This window comes from Lissotriton helveticus (genome assembly GCF_964261635.1).
Source record: "Lissotriton helveticus chromosome 1_1 unlocalized genomic scaffold, aLisHel1.1 SUPER_1_unloc_38, whole genome shotgun sequence".
Taxonomy (NCBI): Eukaryota; Metazoa; Chordata; class Amphibia; order Caudata; family Salamandridae; genus Lissotriton; species Lissotriton helveticus.
This window is the reverse complement of record NW_027611679.1, coordinates 1,979,506-2,005,142: the sequence shown is the minus strand read 5'-3', so window position 1 is coordinate 2,005,142 and position 25,637 is coordinate 1,979,506. Positions and strand designations below refer to the sequence as shown.

Here is a 25,637-nt window from a genome sequence, read left to right as displayed (position 1 = left end):
GGGTGCTGAGGTGAGTGGATGCATGGTTGAATGAGTCATTGCATAGAGGGGCGAGTGCATGGGTGGTGAGGTGAGTGGATGCATGGCTGAATGAGTCATTGCATAGAGGGGCGAGTGCATGGGTGCTGAGGTGAGTGGATGCATGGATGAATGAGTCATTGCATAGAGGGGCGAGTGCATGGGTGCTGAGGTGAGTGGATGCATGGATGAATGAGTCATTGCATAGATGGGCGAGTGCATGGGTGCTGAGGTGAGTGGATGCATAGATGAATGAGTCATTGCATGGATGGGCGAGTGCATGGGTGCCGAGGTGAGTGCATGCATGGCTGAATGAGTCATTGCATAAATGGGCGAGTGCATGTGGGGTGAGGTGAGTGGATGCGTGGATGAATGAGTCATTGCATAGAGGGGCGAGTGCATGGGTGGTGAGGTGAGTGGATGCATGGCTGAATGAGTCATTGCATAGAGGGGCGAGTGCATGGGTGCTGAGGTGAGTGGATGCATGGATGAATGAGTCATTGCATAGATGGGCGAGTGCATGGGTGCTGAGGTGAGTGGATGCATGGATGAATGAGTCATTGCATGGATGGGCGAGTGCATGGGTGCCGAGGTGAGTGCATGCATGGCTGAATGAGTCATTGCATAAATGGGCGAGTGCATGTGGGGTGAGGTGAGTGGATGCGTGGATGAATGAGTCATTGCATAGAGGGGCGAGTGCATGGGTGCTGAGGTGAGTGGATGCATGGTTGAATGAGTCATTGCATAGATGGGCGAGTGCATGGGGGGGTGAGGTGAGTGGATGCATGGTTGAATGAGTCGTTGCATAGAGGGGCGAGTGCATGGGTGCTGAGGTGAGTGGATGCATGGTTGAATGAGTCGTTGCATAGATGGGCGAGTGCATGGGTGCTGAGGTGAGTGGATGCATGGATGAATGAGTCATTGCATAGATGGGCGAGTACATGGGTGCTGAGGTGAGTGGATGCATGGATGAATGAGTCATTGCATAGATGGGCGAGTGCATGGGTGGTTAGGTGAGTGGATGCATGGTTGAATGAGTCGTTGCATAGATGGGCGAGTGCATGGGTGGTTAGGTGAGTGCATGCATGGTTGAATGAGTCATTGCATAGAGGGGCGAGTGCATGGGTGCTGAGGTGAGTGGATGCATGGTTGAATGAGTCATTGCATAGAGGGGCGAGTGCATGGGTGCTGAGGTGAGTGGATGCATGGTTGAATGAGTCGTTGCATAGAGGGGCGAGTGCATGGGTGCTGAGGTGAGTGGATGCATGGTTGAATGAGTCATTGCATAGAGGGGCGAGTGCATGGGTGCTGAGGTGAGTGGATGCATGGTTGAATGAGTCATTGCATAGAGGGGCGAGTGCATGGGTGCTGAGGTGAGTGGATGCATGGTTGAATGAGTCATTGCATAGATGGGCGAGTGCATGGGTGGTTCGGTGAGTGGATGCATGGTTGAATGAGTCGTTGCATAGAGGGGCGAGTGCATGGGTGCTGAGGTGAGTGGATGCATGGTTGAATGAGTCATTGCATAGAGGGGCGAGTGCATGGGTGCTGAGGTGAGTGGATGCATGGTTGAATGAGTCATTGCATAGATGGGCGAGTGCATGGGTGCTGAGGTGAGTGGATGCATGGTTGAATGAGTCATTGCATAGAGGGGCGAGTGCATGGGTGCTGAGGTGAGTGGATGCATGGTTGAATGAGTCATTGCATAGATGGGCGAGTGCATGGGTGGTTCGGTGAGTGGATGCATGGTTGAATGAGTCATTGCATAGAGGGGCGAGTGCATGGGTGCTGAGGTGAGTGGATGCATGGTTGAATGAGTCATTGCATAGAGGGGCGAGTGCATGGGGGGTGAGGTGAGTGGATGCATGGCTGAATGAGTCGTTGCATAGAGGGGCGAGTGCATGGGTGCTGAGGTGAGTGGATGCATGGTTGAATGAGTCATTGCAAAGAGGGGCGAGTGCATGGGTGCGCATGGTTGAATGAGTCATTGCATAGAGGGGCGAGTGCATGGGTGCTGAGGTGAGTGGATGCATGGTTGAATGAGTCATTGCATAGAGGGGCGAGTGCATGGGGGGTGAGGTGAGTGGATGCATGGCTGAATGAGTCGTTGCATAGAGGGGCGAGTGCATGGGTGCTGAGGTGAGTGGATGCATGGTTGAATGAGTCATTGCAAAGAGGGGCGAGTGCATGGGTGCTGAGGTGAGTGGATGCATGGCTGAATGAGTCATTGCGTAGAGGGGCGAGTGCATGGGTGCTGAGGTGAGTGGATGCATGGTTGAATGAGTCATTGCATAGAGGGGCGAGTGCATGGGTGGTTCGGTGAGTGGATGCATGGTTGAATGAGTCATTGCATAGAGGGGCGAGTGCATGGGTGGTGAGGTGAGTGGATGCATGGCTGAATGAGTCATTGCATAGAGGGGCGAGTGCATGGGTGCTGAGGTGAGTGGATGCATGGCTGAATGAGTCATTGCATAGATGGGCGAGTGCATGGGTGCTGAGGTGAGTGGATGCATGGATGAATGAGTCATTGCATAGATGGGCGAGTGCATGGGTGGTTCGGTGAGTGGATGCATGGATGAATGAGTCATTGCATAGAGGGGCGAGTGCATGGGTGCTGAGGTGAGTGGATGCATGGCTGAATGAGTCATTTCATGGATGGGCGAGTGCATGGGTGCTGAGGTGAGTGGGTGCATGGTTGAATGAGTCATTGCATAGATGGGCGAGTGCATGGGTGCTGAGGTGAGTGGATGCATGGTTGAATGAGTCATTGCACAGAGGGGCGAGTGCATGGGTGCTGAGGTGAGTGGATGCATGGTTGAATGAGTCATTGCATAGAGGGGCGAGTGCATGGGTGCTGAGGTGAGTGGATGCATGGCTGAATGAGTCATTTCATGGATGGGCGAGTGCATGGGTGCTGAGGTGAGTGGGTGCATGGTTGAATGAGTCATTGCATAGATGGGCGAGTGCATGGGTGCTGAGGTGAGTGGATGCATGGTTGAATGAGTCATTGCACAGAGGGGCGAGTGCATGGGTGCTGAGGTGAGTGGATGCATGGTTGAATGAGTCGTTGCATAGATGGGCGAGTACATGGGTGCTGAGGTGAGTGGATGCATGGATGAATGAGTCATTGCATAGAGGGGCGAGTGCATGGGTGCTGAGGTGAGTGGATGCATGGTTGAATGAGTCATTGCATAGAGGGGCGAGTGCATGGGTGCTGAGGTGAGTGGATGCATGGTTGAATGAGTGATTGCATAGAAGGGCGAGTGCATGGGTGCTGAGGTGAGTGGATGCATGGATGAATGAGTGATTGCATAGATGGGCGAGTACATGGGTGCTGAGGTGAGTGTATGCATGGTTGAATGAGTGATTGCATAGATGGGCGAGTGCATGGGTGCTGAGGTGAGTGGATGCATGGATGAATGAGTGATTGCATAGATGGGCGAGTGCATGGGTGCTGAGGTGAGTGGATGCATGGATGAATGAGTCATTGCATAGATGGGCGAGTACATGGGTGCTGAGGTGAGTGGATGCATGGATGAATGAGTGATTGCATAGATGGGCGAGTGCATGGGTGCTGAGGTGAGTGGATGCATGGTTGAATGAGTCATTGCATAGATGAGCGAGTGCATGGGTGCTGAGGTGAGTGGATGCATGGATGAATGAGTCATTGCATAGATGGGCGAGTGCATGGGTGCTGAGGTGAATGGATACATGGTTGAATGAGTGATTGCATAGATGGGCGAGTGCATGGGTGCTGAGGTGAGTGGATGCATGGATGAATGAGTGATTGCATAGATGGGCGAGTGCATGGGTGCTGAGGTGAGTGGATGCATGGTTGAATGAGTCATTGCATAGATGAGCGAGTGCATGGGTGCTGAGGTGAGTGGATGCATGGATGAATGAGTCATTGCATAGATGGGCGAGTGCATGGGTGCTGAGGTGAGTGGATGCATGGTTGAATGAGTCATTCCATAGAGGGGCGAGTGCATGGGTGCTGAGGTGAGTGCATGCATGGTTGAATGAGTCATTGCATAGATGAGCGAGTGCATGGGTGCTGAGGTGAGTGGATGCATGGATGAATGAGTCATTGCATAGATGGGCGAGTGCATGGGTGCTGAGGTGAGTGGATGCATGGTTGAATGAGTCATTGCATAGATGGGCGAGTGCATGGGTGCTGAGGTGAGTGGATGCATGGCTGAATGAGTCATTGCAAAGAGGGGCGAGTGCATGGGTGCTGAGGTGAGTGGATGCATGGCTGAATGAGTCATTGCATAGAGGGGCGAGTGCATGGGTGCTGAGGTGAGTGGATGCATGGCTGAATGAGTCATTGCGTAGAGGGGCGAGTGCATGGGTGCTGAGGTGAGTGGATGCATGGCTGAATGAGTCATTGCATAGATGGGCGAGTGCATGGGTGCTGAGGTGAGTGGATGCATGGCTGAATGAGTCATTGCGTAGAGGGGCGAGTGCATGGGTGCTGAGGTGAGTGGATGCATGGCTGAATGAGTCATTGCATAGAGGGGTGAGTGCATGGGTGCTGAGGTGAGTGGATGCATGGTTGAATGAGTCATTGCATAGAGGGGCGAGTGCATGGGTGCTGAGGTGAGTGGATGCATGGTTGAATGAGTTGTTGTATAGATGGGCGAGTGCATGTGGGGTGAGGTGAGTGGATGCATGGATGAATGAGTCATTGCATAGATGGGCGAGTGCATGGGGGTGAGGTGAGTGGATGCATGGCTGAATGAGTCATTGCGTAGAGGGGCGAGTGCATGGGTGCTGAGGTGAGTGGATGCATGGCTGAATGAGTCATTGCATAGAGGGGCGAGTGCATGGGTGCTGAGGTGAGTGGATGCATGGCTGAATGAGTCATTGCATAGAGGGGCGAGTGCATGGGTGCTGAGGTGAGTGGATGCATGGTTGAATGAGTCATTGCATAGATGGGCGAGTGCATGGGTGGTGAGGTGAGTGGATGCATGGTTGAATGAGTCATTGCATAGATGGGCGAGTGCATGGGTGGTGAGGTGAGTGCATGCATGGTTGAATGAGTCATTGCATAGAGGGGCGAGTGCATGGGTGCTGAGGTGAGTGGATGCATGGTTGAATGAGTCGTTGCATAGATGGGCAAGTGCATGGGTGCTGAGGTGAGTGGATGCATGGTTGAATGAGTCGTTGCATAGAGGGGCGAGTGCATGGGTGGTTCGGTGAGTGGATGCATGGTTGAATGAGTCATTGCATAGATGGGCGAGTGCATGGGTGCTGAGGTGAGTGGATGCATGGCTGAATGAGTTATTGCATAGAGGGGCGAGTGCATGGGTGCTGAGGTGAGTGGATGCATGGTTGAATGAGTCATTGCATAGAGGGGCGAGTGCATGGGTGCTGAGGTGAGTGGATGCATGGTTGAATGAGTCGTTGCATAGATGGGCGAGTGCATGTGGGGTGAGGTGAGTGGATGCATGGATGAATGAGTCATTGCATAGATGGGCGAGTGCATGGGTGCTGAGGTGAGTGGATGCATGGCTGAATGAGTTATTGCATAGAGGGGCGAGTGCATGGGTGCTGAGGTGAGTGGATGCATGGTTGAATGAGTCATTGCATAGAGGGGCGAGTGCATGGGTGCTGAGGTGAGTGGATGCATGGCTGAATGAGTTATTGCATAGAGGGGCGAGTGCATGGGTGCTGAGGTGAGTGGATGCATGGTTGAATGAGTCGTTGCATAGATGGGCGAGTGCATGTGGGGTGAGGTGAGTGGATGCATGGATGAATGAGTCATTGCATAGATGGGCGAGTGCATGGGTGCTGAGGTGAGTGGATGCATGGCTGAATGAGTTATTGCATAGAGGGGCGAGTGCATGGGTGCTGAGGTGAGTGGATGCATGGTTGAATGAGTCATTGCATAGAGGGGCGAGTGCATGGGTGCTGAGGTGAGTGGATGCATGGTTGAATGAGTCGTTGCATAGATGGGCGAGTGCATGTGGGGTGAGGTGAGTGGATGCATGGATGAATGAGTCATTGCATAGATGGGCGAGTGCATGGGTGCTGAGGTGAGTGGATGCATGGCTGAATGAGTTATTGCATAGAGGGGCGAGTGCATGGGTGCTGAGGTGAGTGGATGCATGGTTGAATGAGTCATTGCATAGAGGGGCGAGTGCATGGGTGCTGAGGTGAGTGCATGCATGGTTGAATGAGTCGTTGCATAGATGGGCGAGTGCATGGGTGCTGAGGTGAGTGGATGCATGGTTGAATGAGTCATTGCATAGATGGGCGAGTGCATGGGTGCTGAGGTGAGTGGGTGCATGGTTGAATGAGTCATTGCATAGAGGGGCGAGTGCATGGGTGCTGAGGTGAGTGGATGCATGGTTGAATGAGTCATTGCATAGATGGGCGAGTGCATGGGTGGTGAGGTGAGTGCATGCATGGTTGAATGAGTCATTCCATAGAGGGGCGAGTGCATGGGTGCTGAGGTGAGTGCATGCATGGTTGAATGAGTCATTGCATGGATGGGCGAGTGCATGGGTGCTGAGGTGAGTGGATGCATGGCTGAATGAGTCATTGCGTAGAGGGGCGAGTGCATGGGTGCTGAGGTGAGTGGATGCATGGCTGAATGAGTCATTGCATAGAGGGGTGAGTGCATGGGTGCTGAGGTGAGTGGATGCATGGTTGAATGAGTCATTGCATAGAGGGGCGAGTGCATGGGTGCTGAGGTGAGTGGATGCATGGTTGAATGAGTCGTTGTATAGATGGGCGAGTGCATGTGGGGTGAGGTGAGTGGATGCATGGATGAATGAGTCATTGCATAGAGGGGCGAGTGCATGGGTGGTGAGGTGAGTGCATGCATGGTTGAATGAGTCATTGCATAGATGGGCGAGTGCATGGGTGGTGAGGTGAGTGCATGCATGGTTGAATGAGTCATTCCATAGAGGGGCGAGTGCATGGGTGCTGAGGTGAGTGCATGCATGGTTGAATGAGTCATTGCATGGATGGGCGAGTGCATGGGTGCTGAGGTGAGTGGATGCATGGTTGAATGAGTCATTGCATAGATGGGTAAGTGCATGGGTGCTGAGGTGAGTGGATGCATGGTTGAATGAGTCGTTGCATAGATGGGCGAGTGCATGGGTGGTGAGGTGAGTGCATGCATGGTTGAATGAGTCATTGCATAGAGGGGCGAGTGCATGGGTGCTGAGGTGAGTGGATGCATGGTTGAATGAGTCATTGCATAGAGGGGCGAGTGCATGGGTGCTGAGGTGAGTGGATGCATGGCTGAATGAGTCATTGCATAGAGGGGCGAGTGCATGGGTGCTGAGGTGAGTGGATGCATGGCTGAATGAGTCATTGCGTAGAGGGGCGAGTGCATGGGTGCTGAGGTGAGTGGATGCATGGCTGAATGAGTCATTGCATAGAGGGGTGAGTGCATGGGTGCTGAGGTGAGTGGATGCATGGTTGAATGAGTCATTGCATAGAGGGGCGAGTGCATGGGTGCTGAGGTGAGTGGATGCATGGTTGAATGAGTCGTTGCATAGATGGGCGAGTGCATGTGGGGTGAGGTGAGTGGATGCATGGATGAATGAGTCATTGCATAGATGGGCGAGTGCATGGGTGGTGAGGTGAGTGCATGCATGGTTGAATGAGTCATTGCATAGATGGGCGAGTGCATGGGTGGTGAGGTGAGTGCATGCATGGTTGAATGAGTCATTCCATAGAGGGGCGAGTGCATGGGTGCTGAGGTGAGTGCATGCATGGTTGAATGAGTCATTGCATGGATGGGCGAGTGCATGGGTGCTGAGGTGAGTGGATGCATGGTTGAATGAGTCGTTGCATAGAGGGGTGAGTGCATGGGTGGTGAGGTGAATGGATGCATGGTTGAATGAGTCATTGCATAGAGGAGTGAGTGCATGGGTGGTGAGGTGAGTGGATGCATGGATGAATGAGTCATTGCATTGATGGGTAAGTGCATGGGTGCTGAGGTGAGTGGATGCATGGTTGAATGAGTCGTTGCATAGATGGGCGAGTGCATGGGTGGTGAGGTGAGTGCATGCATGGTTGAATGAGTCATTGCATAGAGGGGCGAGTGCATGGGTGCTGAGGTGAGTGGATGCATGGCTGAATGAGTCATTGCATAGATGGGCGAGTGCATGGGTGCTGAGGTGAGTGGATGCATGGCTGAATGAGTCATTGCGTAGAGGGGCGAGTGCATGGGTGCTGAGGTGAGTGGATGCATGGCTGAATGAGTCATTGCATAGAGGGGTGAGTGCATGGGTGCTGAGGTGAGTGGATGCATGGTTGAATGAGTCATTGCATAGAGGGGCGAGTGCATGGGTGCTGAGGTGAGTGGATGCATGGTTGAATGAGTCGTTGCATAGATGGGCGAGTGCATGTGGGGTGAGGTGAGTGGATGCATGGATGAATGAGTCATTGCATAGATGGGCGAGTGCATGGGTGGTGAGGTGAGTGCATGCATGGTTGAATGAGTCATTGCATGGATGGGCGAGTGCATGGGTGCTGAGGTGAGTGCATGCATGGTTGAATGAGTCATTCCATAGAGGGGCGAGTGCATGGGTGCTGAGGTGAGTGCATGCATGGTTGAATGAGTCATTGCATGGATGGGCGAGTGCATGGGTGCTGAGGTGAGTGGATGCATGGTTGAATGAGTCGTTGCATAGATGGGTAAGTGCATGGGTGCTGAGGTGAGTGGATGCATGGTTGAATGAGTCGTTGCATAGATGGGCGAGTGCATGGGTGGTGAGGTGAGTGCATGCATGGTTGAATGAGTCATTGCATAGAGGGGCGAGTGCATGGGTGCTGAGGTGAGTGGATGCATGGTTGAATGAGTCATTGCATAGAGGGGCGAGTGCATGGGTGCTGAGGTGAGTGGATGCATGGCTGAATGAGTCATTGCATAGAGGGGCGAGTGCATGGGTGCTGAGGTGAGTGGATGCATGGCTGAATGAGTCATTGCGTAGAGGGGCGAGTGCATGGGTGCTGAGGTGAGTGGATGCATGGCTGAATGAGTCATTGCATAGAGGGGTGAGTGCATGGGTGCTGAGGTGAGTGGATGCATGGTTGAATGAGTCATTGCATAGAGGGGCGAGTGCATGGGTGCTGAGGTGAGTGGATGCATGGTTGAATGAGTCGTTGCATAGATGGGCGAGTGCATGTGGGGTGAGGTGAGTGGATGCATGGATGAATGAGTCATTGCATAGATGGGCGAGTGCATGGGTGGTGAGGTGAGTGCATGCATGGTTGAATGAGTCATTGCATAGATGGGCGAGTGCATGGGTGGTGAGGTGAGTGCATGCATGGTTGAATGAGTCATTCCATAGAGGGGCGAGTGCATGGGTGCTGAGGTGAGTGCATGCATGGTTGAATGAGTCATTGCATGGATGGGCGAGTGCATGGGTGCTGAGGTGAGTGGATGCATGGTTGAATGAGTCGTTGCATAGATGGGTAAGTGCATGGGTGCTGAGGTGAGTGGATGCATGGTTGAATGAGTCGTTGCATAGATGGGCGAGTGCATGGGTGGTGAGGTGAGTGCATGCATGGTTGAATGAGTCATTGCATAGAGGGGCGAGTGCATGGGTGCTGAGGTGAGTGGATGCATGGTTGAATGAGTCATTGCATAGAGGGGCGAGTGCATGGGTGCTGAGGTGAGTGGATGCATGGTTGAATGAGTCATTGCGTAGAGGGGCGAGTGCATGGGTGCTGAGGTGAATGGATGCATGGTTATATGAGACATTGCATAGAGGGGCGAGTGCATGGGTGCTGAGGTGAGTGGATGCATGGCTGAATGAGTCGTTGCATAGAGGGGCGAGTGCATGGGTGCTGAGGTGAGTGGATGCATGGCTGAATGAGTCATTGCATAGAGGGGCGAGTGCATGGGTGCTGAGGTGAGTGGATGCATGACTGAATGAGTCATTGCATAGAGGGGCGAGTGCATGGGTGCTGAGGTGAGTGGATGCATGGCTGAATGAGTCATTGCATAGAGGGGCGAGTGCATGGGTGCTGAGGTGAGTGGATGCATGGCTGAATGAGTCATTGCATAGAGGGGTGAGTGCATGGGTGCTGAGGTGAGTGGATGCATGGTTGAATGAGTTATTGCATAGAGGGGCGAGTGCATGGGTGCTGAGGTGAGTGGATGCATGGCTGAATGAGTCATTGCATAGAGGGGCGAGTGCATGGGTGCTGAGGTGAGTGGATGCATGGCTGAATGAGTCATTGCATAGATGGGCGAGTGCATGGGTGCTGAGGTGAGTGGATGCATGGCTGAATGAGTCATTGCATAGAGGGGTGAGTGCATGGGTGCTGAGGTGAGTGGATGCATGGTTGAATGAGTTATTGCATAGAGGGGCGAGTGCATGGGTGCTGAGGTGAGTGGATGCATGGTTGAATGAGTCGTTGCATAGATGGGCGAGTGCATGTGGGGTGAGGTGAGTGCATGCATGGTTGAATGAGTCATTGCATAGAGGGGCGAGTGCATGGGTGCTGAGGTGAGTGCATGCATGGTTGAATGAGTCATTGCATGGATGGGCGAGTGCATGGGTGCGGAGGTGAGTGGATGCATGGTTGAATGAGTCGTTGCATAGATGGGCAAGTGCATGGGTGCTGAGGTGAGTGGATGCATGGTTGAATGAGTCGTTGCAAAGAGGGGCGAGCGCATGGGTGCTGAGGTGAGTGGATGCATGGCTGAATGAGTTATTGCATAGAGGGGCGAGTGCATGGGTGCTGAGGTGAGTGGATGCATGGCTGAATGAGTCGTTGCATAGAGGGGCGAGCGCATGGGTGCTGAGGTGAGTGGATGCATGGCTGAATGAGTTATTGCATAGAGGGGCGAGTGCATGGGTGCTGAGGTGAGTGGATGCATGGCTGAATGAGTCATTGCATAGAGGGGCGAGTGCATGGGTGCTGAGGTGAGTGGATGCATGGATGAATGAGTCATTGCATAGATGGGCGAGTGCATGGGTGCTGAGGTGAGTGGAAGCATGTCTGAATGAGACATTGCATAGAGGGGCGAGTGCATGGGTGCTGAGGTGAGTGGATGCATGGCTGAATGAGTCGTTGCATAGAGGGGCGAGCGCATGGGTGCTAAGGTGAGTGGATGCATGGCTGAATGAGTTATTGCATAGAGGGGCGAGTGCATGGGTGCTGAGGTGAGTGGATGCATGGCTGAATGAGTCATTGCATAGAGGGGCGAGTGCATGGGTGCTGAGGTGAGTGGATGCATGGATGAATGAGTCATTGCATAGAGGGGCGAGTGCATGGGTGCTGAGGTGAGTGGATGCATGGATGAATGAGTGATTGCATAGATGGGTAAGTGCATGGGTGCTGAGGTGAATGGATGCATGGTTGAATGAGTCGTTGCATAGATGGGCGAGTGCATGGGGTGAGAGGTGAGTGCATGCATGGCTGAATGAGTCATTGCAAAGAGGGGCGAGTGCATGGGTGCTGAGGTGAGTGGATGCATGGCTGAATGAGTCATTGCATAGAGGGGCGAGTGCATGGGTGCTGAGGTGAGTGGATGCATGGTTGAATGAGTCATTGCACAGAGGGACGAGTGCATGGGTGCTGAGGTGAGTGGATGCATGGTTGAATGAGTCATTGCACAGAGGGGCGAGTGCATGGGTGGTGAGGTGAGTGGATGCATGGTTGAATGAGTCATTGCACAGAGGGGTGAGTGCATGGGTGCTGAGGTGAGTGGAAGCATGTCTGAATGAGACGTTGCATAGAGGGGCGAGTGCATGGGTGCTGAGGTGAGTGGATGCATGGCTGAATGAGTCGTTGCATAGAGGGGCGAGTGCATGGGTGCTGAGGTGAGTGGATGCATGGCTGAATGAGTTCTTGCATAGAGGGGCGAGTGCATGGGTGCTGAGGTGAGTGGATGCATGGCTGAATGAGTCATTGCATAGAGGGGCGAGTGCATGGGTGCTGAGGTGAGTGGATGCATGGCTGAATGAGTCATTGCATAGATGGGCGAGTGCATGGGTGCTGAGGTGAGTGGATGCATGGCTGAATGAGTCATTGCATAGAGGGGCGAGTGCATGGGTGCTGAGGTGAGTGGATGCATGGCTGAATGAGTCATTGCATAGAGGGGTGAGTGCATGGGTGCTGAGGTGAGTGGATGCATGGTTGAATGAGTCATTGCATAGAGGGGCGAGTGCATGGGTGCTGAGGTGAGTGGATGCATGGCTGAATGAGTCATTGCATAGAGGGGCGAGTGCATGTGGGGTGAGGTGAGTGGATGCATGGATGAATGAGTCATTGCATGGATGGGCGAGTGCATGGGTGCTGAGGTGAATGGATGCATGGTTGAATGAGTCGTTGCATAGATGGGCAAGTGCATGGGTGCTGAGGTGAGTGGATGCATGGTTGAATGAGTCGTTGCATAGATGGGCGAGTGCATGGGTGGAGAGGTGAGTGCATGCATGGTTGAATGAGTCATTGCATAGATGGGCGAGTGCATGGGTGGTGAGGTGAGTGCATGCATGGTTGAATGAGTCATTGCATAGAGGGGCGAGTGCATGGGTGCTGAGGTGAGTGCATGCATGGTTGAATGAGTCATTGCATGGATGGGCGAGTGCATGGGTGCTGAGGTGAGTGGATGCATGGTTGAATGAGTCGTTGCATAGATGGGCAAGTGCATGGGTGCTGAGGTGAGTGGATGCATGGTTGAATGAGTCGTTGCATAGATGGGCGAGTGCATTGGTGGTGAGGTGAGTGCATGCATGGTTGAATGAGTCATTGCATAGAGGGGCGAGTGCATGGGTGCTGAGGTGAGTGGATGCATGGTTGAATGAGTCATTGCATAGAGGGGCGAGTGTATGGGTGCTGAGGTGAGTGGATGCATGGTTAAATGAGTCATTGCATAGAGGGGCGAGTGCATGGGTGCTGAGGTGAATGGATGCATGGTTGAATGAGACATTGCATAGAGGGGCGAGTGCATGGGTGCTGAGGTGAGTGGATGCATGGTTGAATGAGTCGTTGCATAGATGGGCGAGTGCATGGGTGGTGAGGTGAGTGCATGCATGGTTGAATGAGTCATTGCATAGATGGGCGAGTGCATGGGTGGTGAGGTGAGTGGATGCATGGTTGAATGAGTCATTGCATAGAGGGGCGAGTGCATGGGTGCTGAGGTGAGTGGATGCATGGTTGAATGAGTCATTGCATGGATGGGCGAGTGCATGGGTGCTGAGGTGAGTGGATGCATGGCTGAATGAGTCATTGCATAGAGGGGCGAGTGCATGGGTGGTGAGGTGAGTGGATGCATGGTTGAATGAGTCATTTCATAGATGAGGGAGTGCATGGGTGCTGAGGTGAGTGGATGCATGGCTGGAATGGTCATTGCATAGAGGGACGAGTGCATGGGTGCTGAGGTGAGTGGATGCATGGTTGAATGAGTCGTTGCATAGATGGGCGAGTGCATGTGGGGTGAGGTGAGTGGATGCATGGATGAATGAGTCATTGCATAGATGGGCGAGTGCATGGGGGTGAGGTGAGTGGATGCATGGATGAATGAGTCATTGCATAGATGGGCGAGTGCATGGGGGGTTAGGTGAGTGCATGCATGGTTGAATGAGTCATGTAAGAGGATAGACGAGTAATGAATGGCTGCATAACTGCATGTGCATATGAATGTATGAGTCATTGCATAGATGGGCGAGTGCATGGGTGCTGAGGTGAGTGGATGCATGGTTGAATGAGTCATGTAGACCATGCATTGATGGCTGAATGGGAGAGTGCATGAATACTTGTATAGCAAGTGAGTACAAGGAGGTCTGGGGGAAGGGGTTAACCATATACCCACACCTACCATTCATCACCCAGTTGATCTAATCATCCACTTACACTCATCCTTTCATCTACCCATACATTCTTCTATTCATCCGTGTGTCCCACTGTACATTCATTTAAGCATCCATTTATCCACCTGTGCATTTATGCACTCATTGGTCATTCACCCATACATGCATTACCTGCCTTCCTGTGTGAGCAAGTAGCCCCTGTACACTCTGTATATGTGTCTTTGAGTGTGTGTTCTGTTTGCATGGGTGTCTGTATGTCTATTAGTAGTAGTGTACTTGACACTTGTTGCAGGGTAACCTAACAAGCATTGGCATAGCCAATAGGTCTTGCCTTTGGGAACTTTTTTCTGTTTATTTATCCAGAGCAATATCCTTGGTGCAACAACATCCACTGTTGCATGGCTTAACACTTATAAGGTCCCAAAGGCGATACTTATTAGCTACGCCAATGCTTTTTCTTTTTTAAATGCATTCCATTTTCTTTTAAGGAAAACGGGCTGTATTGAAAAAAACGGCTTTATTTAAAAAGCAGTCCCAGACATGGAGGTCTGTTGAGCCCAGCGGGCCACCATACTTGGAAGTGCCGGCCAATCCCAATGGGGTCGCAAATCGCGCTCGCCTCATAAATATCAATGAGGTATGCAATTTGCGACCCTATTGGGAGTCTGAGACACTGTTGTACATTGCATTTTACGAGTTGCAAATTGCAAGTCGCAAAGTGATGCAATTTGTGAGTCGAAAAAGCAAGCGTCGTACATCTGGCCATTCGTCTTATATTTTGTATCAACTCGCTGTCATGTTTCATTTGAAACTTTCAGCTAATAGTCTTAATTCCATCCTACCGCTATCTTGGATATACCACTGACCTTAGCATAGGAGCGACTCTCATTTGTTAAAGACATCTTTAGTCAAATCAAATCCTCAAACTAATGCAGATCTAATCACAGCTACCAGTAATTACAATCCTTGGATTGACTCCAACCGTAAACCGTCTTGCCCCGCTTAAAGTATATACAAATCATAGAGCCTTGCCCTAAGAACCTTGGTTCAATGAAAACATAGAATATAAGGACAAACCTGCCGAAGGCTAGATAGGAAATGGCGCATCAACTAGACCCCATAGAGAAAGAATTCTACAGACGGGCCATTTCAGTGGAAGAGGTGTGGCGCAGCGGCCAGGGAGCCTGACTCCGGACCGCTGGGTTGACGGTTCGATCCCTGGCAGCAATTTAGCCCAGCACCCAGCTGGGCTAACCTGCCGCCGGGGATTGAACCATGAACCCAGTGGTCCGGAGTCAGGCTCCCTGGCCCAGCTTAATCTTACCAACAGCCCCCATTGCCAGGACACCTCTCTGGAGGTAGCTGTGCGCTTCACAACTGATTGTATTTCATTTCATTTCAGCCTATAAAGTAACAATCTTAGAAGCAAAATCTGACAACCTTTTCTCCTTTAACCACAGATTTTGATCAAACTCTACTCAAATCTAAATCAGGTTCTCATGTGCACCCCTGCACCCTTAGATGGGAAACATCCTATACCACGAAACCATTACAACGCGCTATGGTCACATCGTGGGTTTCACAGCGCATGTCGTTACATCGACTTGCACTGGAGGGCGCTCTAGACTAAGGAATAGTATGGCACATGCATCAACGCCCAGACACTCTTGCTTGCTTTATCTCAGAAAATACACAGGATGGCGATTACAGCTTTTCAATAAGAATTTATTGGTCCAGTGTCGGCCTTGCTTAACACATATGTGCTGCAACAATCATGAGACAGAAGCATACGAAAGAGATTGCTAGTACCAATACAGTAAATCGTAGATAGATTACTACCATAGTGCTAATGAGATGAACATAAGCACTTCAGATAAAAATAGTAGCACTTGCATATTCCTAAAATGTGCACCTTAAGTAGTTTGCCAAAGTGTACCTAGCCTAGCCTGGATGTGTAGGCGTTTATGTATATGCGTATCTCTAAATGTATCTATAGCCAAGAAATCTCTAGGGATGAATCCGCCCCCTCACCTGATGGTTGCGAATGAAGTCTCGCAAGGGCTGTCAGACCGATGAGGGTCGTAGATTTATCATGCAGGATCCCATGTCAGCTTGAAAGAAATTTTCCTCTGATTTGTAGGGGGGAGTGAGGGTCTTTTATAATAAAGTGTTCACTCCAGGTTTTTTTCTACAATCAATAGGTTTGTAAAACAATCATGGGTGTTATGAAAACAATCACCAATGCTTTTCTAAAAAAAGTGCAATCATGCACGGCTGGCTGTTGGCCAAGGATGAAAAAAAAGTGGTGACCCTTACACAGAATAAATCTACCTTGCCTGGGGACATGTACGTCAGGGACATGTTTATGCATGTCAGGTACAGGTATTCTGACAGAAGACTAAGATCCTGGTGTTGAAGAGACAAGAACGAGCTATTAGGTAAAAGGTCACCTGTTTAGAATCGCTATAGTCATGTGGATGGGATAATGTCTGTAACATGGTGTATACATAATTGGACTACCCTGAAAGACATGACACATGGATCAACTAACCCATCTGGAAAGAGTAGCAGAGGATAAAGGACAATAAAAGTTTTCTAAAGTAAATAAGGATTTGAGGATCAAGCGTTCTGAGTCCGATGTTCAAGCTTCCTATTCTGTGAACAATTGGTTTGCAATGGAAAGTTTTGAAAGTGGAAACTGAAACCAATTAGCAGCTCTCAGAATGTTCTGGTATTACAAACGCTTAGGAAGCCATGGCAGGCCTAGCGGAATGACCCCATGAAACAGGTTCTATAAATTCTAGATTGTTTCATGGACCACGTAACCCATTTGGAAAGAGTAGCAGAGGACAAAGGACAATGAAGTTTCCTAAAGTAAATAAGGATTTGAGAATCAGGCATTCTGATACCTGATGTTCAAGCTTCCTACTCTTTAAGACATCTAGCTACACAGAGATTTGGCCGCTCAGGAAAGGCAGGATAATCCACTCGTGTTGAAAATGTTTTGTAGAGCTGGAAATTGAGATTCGAATTTCAGGAGAACACTGCCCAGCCGAAACATCCATAGGATTGCTGTCTGAAAGCAAAATTATGGTCAATTTTGCTGATAGACCTATCAGAGAGAGATCGGGATTCTCAGGCCAGGTCGTTAACACAATAAAGACTACGTTAACATATCATAACATTTGATATTTCGGCAAAGGAGGTTTACTTATCCTTCTTCCATTTTTAATAGTCAAATTACGGGATACTCCCCCACAGGTTTCCCATCATCAAAGTGTGGTGTATACAATGGTCAATCTACGTGTGTTCACCATTCTGTAAGCCTTACATGACCTCATGACTTCGTCAGAAGCGGTCGCTCCCCCAAGGCCCCTGGTGCTTGTGATTTTAGCTGTGCCACGCTGCTTCCTGACCAACGCTGTGCTGCTCTGTTGACTACTCTGCTGCCTGGTTATCATAGCGCTGCTCTGCTGCCATGAATTAATTACATCTCACTGTGCCTGCTCGCATTGACTGACGATATCACCCTACCTCTAGCATTTGCCCGCTTTGCCCTGACTAGCGCTCGCATTACCAAATTGTATAATTTATTTGTGCCCCATTTCCCCCCATTTCGCTAGCGCCTCCCTGCCCACAGTGCTATTTACTTAAATTCCCCAACCGGTTCCGGTTTCACTTGTGCCGCCATTTGTGTTGTTGTTTTGCCTCGGAGCCCGCCCTCTCCACGCACGCACCCGCCTCCCAGCTGCTCCTCCCTTGCCCCTCCCCTATCAATATATGACAGATGGACCTTGCGTAAGCCCGTCTACGCCCGTCCGCGCCTGGACCGCACCCAGCGCCAGACCCCCTGTTCCCCGCAAACCGCACTCCTCCCGCATAACGTATGCCACCGCCACCCTCTTAGCCCTTAACCCCGGACGCACACCACAATGCTACGAAGCTGCCCCAGGACGTACCCACGGTCCCTTCGCCTGCCACTCCTGCAAGTTCGCCTGCATCAAGACCCACACCAAATCCACAACCTCCAAAAACAACTCTGACTCTAACCACCTAAAATGCATCCTGCTAAACACCCGCTCGATCCACAAACACGCCACATAACTCTGGGACCTACTCAACACTGCGTCACCGGACATCGCCTTCCTTACAGAAACCTGGATGAACGCATCATCAGCTCCCGACATCGCCATAGCCATCCCGGACGCGTACAAGATCATCCGAAAGGACCGCATCAAACAAACAGGAGGAGGCATCGCCATCGTCCATAAGAACACCATCCGAATCACGACCAGCTCCGACGATAACCTCGCGTCCGCCGAACACCTTCACTTCCAGATCCACACCGACCCCAGGACCACACTTAGAGGCACCCTCATCTACAGACCACCAGGAACCCGTAAACAATTCAGCGAAGACATCACTGACTTCATCAGCCCACATGCCCTCCCCTCCGAGAACTACATTCTACTGGGAGACTTCAATTTCCACCTAGAAAAGAAAAACGACTGCAACACCACCACCCTTCTGGACAACCTGGCCAATCTCGGATTCAAACAACTTGTTGACACCCCCACACACTTAGCCGGACACACGCTCGACCCTATCTTCACCTCCAGCAAACACATCTCCTTCAATCCTACCACAGCTCTCCATTGGACGGACCACAGCTGTGTTCACTTCAGCTACAAAACCACCAAGACTCACAACCCCCCACAACCTATCCCTCGAAGAAACTGGAACAAAATAACCACCGACCAACTCATCACATCGCTCAACCAAAACCCTCCAGCCCTCTCATCGGACCCAAACGAAGCTGCCACCAAACTCAAACAATGGATCACTCACAGCGCTGACGAATTAGCACCCCTAAAAAACCACCAGATCAAACAAAGTAGCAAAAAAGGCCCCCTGGTTCAACGATGACCTTAAGAATTCCAAGAAAATATGCCGTACTCTCGAAAAAACATGGAGAAAAAACCCAACCACTGACAACTGAAAACTGACATCTAATCCTGCTTACATTCGACCTCTTACTCTTTTTCCAGTTAGCGCCAGGATGCTCCTTCCGGAGCGACAGCTGCGCTCTACAAATACCAAATACAAATACAAATACAAACCTGACCACCCTCAAGGCAGCCACCCGCAAACACCACCAATTGATCCGATCCACCAAGAAATCAGCATTCAAGGATCGACTCAACAACAACGCCCATAACAGCAAGGAACTATTCAACATCGTCAAAGAATTTACCAAACCCACCGCAGCGTCAAACGACATTACTCCCTCCCAAGACCTCTGCGACTCTCTATCCTCTTTCTTCTACAACAAAATCGCCGACATACATAACATCTTTAAGAACATTTCGAAAGAACAGCCCACCTCTCCCACCTCCAAACCCGAACCGCTCCCTAACAACCTTAACGCCTGGAACCCAATCACCACTGGAGACACCATCCGCCTAATGAACTCCATCCATTCAGGTTCGCCAACCGACCCCTGTCCCCACCACATCTTCAACAAAGCAGACTCCATCATCGCACCCCATCTCCGTGAGGTCATCAACTACTCCTTCAACTCCGCTACCTTCCCAGAAAGCTGGAAACACGCCGAACTCACTGCCCTCCTGAAGAAACCCACAGCTGACCCATCTGAACTTAAGAATTACCGCCCCATTTCCCTCCTCCCTTTCCCTGCCAAAGTCATTGAGAAAGCCGTCATTACCCAGCTCGCCGCCTTCCCTGAATCCACCAACTCCCTCGACCCCTCACAGTCCGGCTTTCGAGCCAAACACAGCACAGAAACCGCCCTCATTGCAGCTACAGATGACATCCGAATGCTACTGGACAGCGGAGAAACAGCTGCCCTCATCCTACTCGACCTCTCCGCCGCCTTCGACACAGTCTGTCATAGCACCCTCATACAACGCCTCAGCAACGTCGGAATACAAGGAAAAGCCTTGGACTGGATCATCTCGTTCCTCGCCGGGAGAACCCAGAGAGTCCGACTCCCCCCATTCAAATCAGAGGCCACCGAAGTCATCTGCGGAGTCCCACAAGGATCATCACTCAGTCCCACCCTCTTCAACGTTTACATGAGTCCCCTCGCATCCATCGTGTGACAACACAACCTCAACATCATCTCCTATGCTGACGACACCCAGCTGATCCTTTCCCTCACCAAAGACCCTAACACCGCCAAAACCAATCTTCATGAAGGCATGAAAGAAGTAGCCGAATGGATGAAAAACAGCCGCCTAAAACTTAACTCAGACAAAACGGAAGTTCTCATCTTAGGATCTTCACCCTCTGCCTGGGACGACTCTTGGTGGCCATCGGCCCTGGGCACAGCACCCATTCCCACAGACCACGCACGCAACCTGGGCTTCAACCTAGACTCCTCCCTCTCGATGACCAGACAAGTTAACGCAGTTTCATCCTCTTGCTTCAACGTACTCCGTATGCTCAAAAAAATCTTCCGTTGGATCCCCACCGAAAGAAAGACGGTCACCCACGCACTGGTCACTAGCCGACTGGACTAGGGAAACACCCTCTACGCCGGAACCACAGCCAAATTACAGAAAAAACTCCAACGCATCCAAAATGCATCGGCCAGACTCATATTGGACATCCCTCGCCAAGCTCACATTACCGGCCACCTGAAAGACCTCCACTGGCTTCCCGTCAACAAGAGAATAACGTTCCGTCTCCTCACCCACGCTCACAAGGCCCTCTACAAACTAGGACCCGAATGCCTCAACACACGACTGTCCTTCTACACACCCACCCGCCAACTAAGATCCTCCAACCAAGCGCTTGCCGCAGTTCCGCGCATCCACAGATCCACCATGGGAGGAAGATCCTTCTCCTACCTGGCGGCCAAGACCTGGAACTCTCTCCCCACTCACCTCCGCCTCACACAGAACCACCACATTTCCTTCAGAAAGGAACTTAAAACCTGGCTATTCGACAAATAATGCACCCCCTCCCACAAGCGCCTTGAGACCCTATGGGTGAGTAGTGCGCTATACAAATTTCTTAACTTGAACTTGAACTACATGAAGACGCTAGGTAGTTTAATATATTTGCTACAATAGTGACAGCAGCCAGCAGATAATAGATAGGATCCAAGGTGGCTCTGCAGTCGGCAATAAACAGATAGGATCTCAGGTATATCACCTAATTGGTTCCCCTCCAGACCGGAGGGGAACCAACTAGGTGACATACAGTGAGGAGAACTCCCGCCAAAATTAGGAATACGAGAACCCTCATCCCCCCAAGACCATGGGGTACAATTTTGCTACCTTATAAATACTACTTGACAATGCTTGATCGTATGTATTAACGCATGCCTATTAGTTGCAGCGCACTTTCATTTTTCATTTCCTTTGATTACCTGAACGTCAAGTCATTTAGGAGTGGCGTACACAGGGCCGGTCCCTCTGTAGTCCTGACGAAGAGCTCTGGGTAATGCTCGAAACATGTTGATGTATACTAGGGATTCCTAACCATTATAGCTAGGTTTTTCCAATATCTTACCATGTTTTTAGACATACCAACTAGGAGCAAGAATACATTATTTTCTCCCACTAGTTAGGTATTTTTAACTTGCCTCTGTTCACTCCACTCCACTTTTGCACCATACATATTCTTCAGTAAAGTGCTCCTACTTACTTCCGCAAGTCGCAGCACGCCTCAGTTCATAGAGGACTGGGATGGCCCCTATGATGAGGCATGTCACCAAGGGGAAACCCTGGTGAGCGAGGGGCCTCAAGAAAGAATGTTTTCTTTCCTGCTGATTTTCTGACTCACATTGAGTGAGAATCTCTTCCACCTTTGGCTAGGTTCTTCACCCGGTATCTCGGGTTTTCAGGTTTACCATTGCATTAGGAGGGCGGACCTAGCATATACCTCTACCTCCCCTTATTTTTCTGATTCAAAGAAGAGAAGAGCCTGCCGTGGGTGTAAAACTGTCAGTCGACTGCAGTGTTAGGGGAAATGAAGATGAGAGAGCCTTAATTGAGAGAGACTGTTGCACAAAGAAAACGAGACAGCAACAGAAGAAAAAGTGCCAGGAAAGTAGCAGTGAAACAGAGGAAACAAGAGCTGAGATAGCTGTAACTATGGGACACAGTTGTGCAAAGAAGAAAACGCTGCTCAGAGTTGGTGACCAGGGAAGACAGCAGTTGACAGGAAAATAAGTGGATTGAAACAGTATTTATTGAGAGAGACTGTTATACCGACGAAAAAAGTTTCTTCCCAGCTCAGCAGTTTAAGAATTTCCCCACAACAGTTGTAATGCCTTTGTGATTACAATTCATGCACTGCTTGAAAGATTGCTTGAATTCATTCGAAGAGAGCGGGCTAGGCAGTGAGCCTCTGTTCCTCTTTGTGGTCTAGGCACCTTACTACAAATTGGACTGAAAGATTTACAACAGTAAAACATAAGTCAATCAACTGGACTGCCTGCTCGTTTTATTAACACTGGTGTTCCTTATCTTTTAAAAAAAAAATAAAAAAAAATTGTACTGTAAAGAAATAGGTGCTTTGAATTACTAATGTGGCTTCTTGGAGTAGTATTGCCGATTTGGCTATCATTGTTTTGGTGTAAAGCAATTTAGGACTCATTCTTCTAGGATCTTCTTTCTGGCAACCCTCGGAATTTTTTTCAAGCTGAAGCTAGCCCATCCTCTTCTCATTTTTTGACTTTTGATATAATTGGAAATGTACCCCCTTACATCATGACTTAGGCACATCCACACTTTAGTCCAGTGCAGAATTCCATTCCTAGACAAACTTAGCTCTGCAACCCAGACGGCCAGACGGCCTAACATATAATGTGGCGCTGTCTGCATCAAGCCTGGTATCCTCCGTTAAGTGGGAGAAGCAGAGAAATGAGCAGGAAGAAGGAATGGGCAGAATGCAGATTGAAGGCATATCAGTTTGTATGTCAATGTGGGGAGAAAATGTGTACCAGAGAGGGAATCATACATGTATTTGTGAAAAACACACTCATCCAAGGGTTTTTTGGCGCTGTATTACAAATGCACAGTACCCAACTCAGTGGTACACATACTCTGGTCACTTTATTTTCCTTAGGGGTCTTATTTTTAATAACAGCTTAGATTTACTTCTGCTCCCATTCAGAAATCCTGGTATTGCTAACTGTCTTTTGAGTATTCGGTTTATGTGATTGGTGTTTACGAAGTGCTGGTAGTAACTACTGCTGCATGCCTGCCGGATAGGAATTGTAATTATTAATAGCAATTTGGAAAAATCACATATGTGTGTAGGAGATCAGCTTTCAAAAGTGCACACAAGAAGCATGCAATATCTTAAATTTTTCAACAAAGTTGGTTTATTCAATTTACTTTAACAATGTAAGAAGGGAAATGTCCCTCCTAAAGGTGGAGAACAGCATGTCTGAGATGAAGATTATTTTATGGCAGTCATTTTGAACCACGCTTATTTTTTTCCAGCTTGGTATTTCTCTACCTCCCGAATTAAATTAAGTTGAACATCTCACTATTATAAGCCGGGGCTTTTGCAGTAGTAACAGCTTTTAAATACAAGCATGTAAATAAAACAGCTTGTGCTTTTAATATAAAAATGGTGGTACCCACACAAACAAGTTCCTTATTTTCATAATTGCAGGGTGTGTAAATCTGGTGTCTGCTATCGAAGTTTCAAAAACAGTTTTGTTACTATTTTTTCTTCTGAGAATGGTGATAGTGGGGCTGGCGAGTTACACCTGTTCAAAGCTTGTTCAAATCGAGAGTCAGAAAGAAAAATATCACCCTTAGTCTACTTTCATTAGCCTGCCATCAAGAGTGCTTCTCCTGTCAGCAGGAGATTCCTTTGTTTTGCAAGCCCCTTAAGGCCCCTGCGCGGTGAAAATGACATTGCGCGTGGCCGCACAGGCACGCAGCTTAGAGGGAACATAGAACCCAGGTAGAAGGTGGATACTATGATGCCGCAGTTGGGGGAAAACCAATAGGACCCCAGGAAGAACTTGGACACTATGACGCCACAGTCGGCAGCAAGCGTACAGAGACACAATGGTTTTACAAACGTCTTTATGCAGCGGAAGAAGGCTGCACACTACTTCTACATATAATCTGATTCAATAGCACAACCTCGGAGGGTGGCACACTGGTTTTACACAACACCTGACGCAATGTTTCAAACTTCCAACCAAGGTCTCTAAGGAAGAATCTCCCCTTTCAACTGGAGAAACTGTTCAAATAAGGCTCTTTAATGAAACAACAGGTATCCTTGAAGGATACATTGGTGGAAGAGGTTATCCCAGAAGGACTAAAGCAGGCAAAGAGGCTAAGAGTCATAGAGACTCCTGATCCCTAATGCATGAGTAAGAGAAGAAAGCATTGACGTGGTTCTCATGTATAATCCATCAGCAAATTGATTTAAACAGATAAAGATAATAATATAAAGATAAATTGGAGAATTTTGGAGGTTGGAGAGAAGAAGCTATCACTGTACCCATCAGTTTGAACAGAGGTCAGAACCTCAGGAACCCTCACAACAATGACCGACATACCTGGGGCCGTTGGAGTACGTATATCAGACGTCCGCCGTACTAATGGTAGGAATTCTGACCTACTTGTTTCTCTTCTGGAACACTATGAAAAGACTGTCAGTCTCAAACCGAAAAAATCTAGGAAAAATTACCTAGACTCCCTTGTAGAAAGCTCTCAGTGTATCAAGTACATTATTTATTGTTTTTACAAAAAGAAAACTCTAACTTTAGGATTAAAACAAAAAAGTCTGTTGGGCAACTGTGTGAAAAATGGCAGCAACTCAGCAAATTGTAGGTGGTTTTAGAGGACCTCCTGTTGCTCCTCTGAAGACACAGGGATAGCCAGGTTGGTGGAGATCGCTAAATATGGTGGATCGTAGTCTAACGGGGTAGTGGAAGCTGTTATGCCTGCTCCTCTGGCAGACCGTGGACCACCTGTCAAACTATAAATGAGCGGGACAGTCTTCAAATGCAACTCAAAATAGAAAAATCACTAAAGAAAGACGGGCTGGATTCAGGGCACTCTATCAAAAATGCAACAAAGCGTTATACCAGCCATACCAATCGTCCACCCACCAGCCCGGTTTAGAGTTAGACGGATTGTCAGTCTTTCATCAGAAATCTCATTGGTCTGTCGATGAAAAACTTCTTCCGAAGTAGAAAGGGCTCTTGAAGAAAACCCATCAGACATTATTAGATAAAGCAGCACTAAGTAAGAACCTTAAAAAAAAAGACAATGGGCAAGCATAGGCAGCTCTAACAGCTTTGCGCAGCGTGGTGAGCGCATTGTGATTTTAAATCCTCGTTTTTTCATTTTGTTCGTTTTTTTTCCTATCTTTTTATTTTTATTGGCAGTATTCCTGGGGCTCACCCCTTATCCGCATTTTAATTGTATATGCACACCGCCGCTTGTGCGGGTCCGGTTCTGGGGTTGGTGAGGGTTTTTTGTAAATCTCCCTACCGGGCGCCATCTTGTGAAGGGCTTTGGCGCTCTTCCAGCGCCATCTTGGGTGTACCGGAGGGTCGTCTGAGCTCCCCACCTGGAGGGACTATTTAAACCAGTCTTCCGAGCGCAGCGGGATCGCGCAGCGGGTCGGCCTCCGCTTTGCCGGAGTCTTGCTAGAGTCCTGCCCGTCTGCGCCCGTCAGCGTCTCGGCAGCGGACGGAGCTGGACGGTGGGCTGTTGAATTTAGTATTTCATTACTAGATCTTTGTCTTATTTTATTGGATATGATTTGCTATAATTCAGCAGATTTACTTGCTCTTCGCCCTCCCCGTAACTTATGCCACTCTTT

The 25,637-nt window shown here is 49.7% G+C and overlaps 1 protein-coding gene across 1 annotated transcript in view; it reads right to left on the bottom strand.

Moving 5' to 3' along the window:
- LOC144805990 (uncharacterized) overlaps positions 1–25,347 on the bottom strand; it is a 121,821-nt gene extending 96,474 nt beyond the window's left edge. The window contains exon 1 of the mRNA XM_078672451.1: positions 25,304–25,347. Coding sequence (XP_078528577.1) covers positions 25,304–25,347 — 44 coding nt within the window. The remainder of the gene's footprint in view (positions 1–25,303) is intronic.
- Positions 25,348–25,637: the final 290 nt, after the last annotated feature.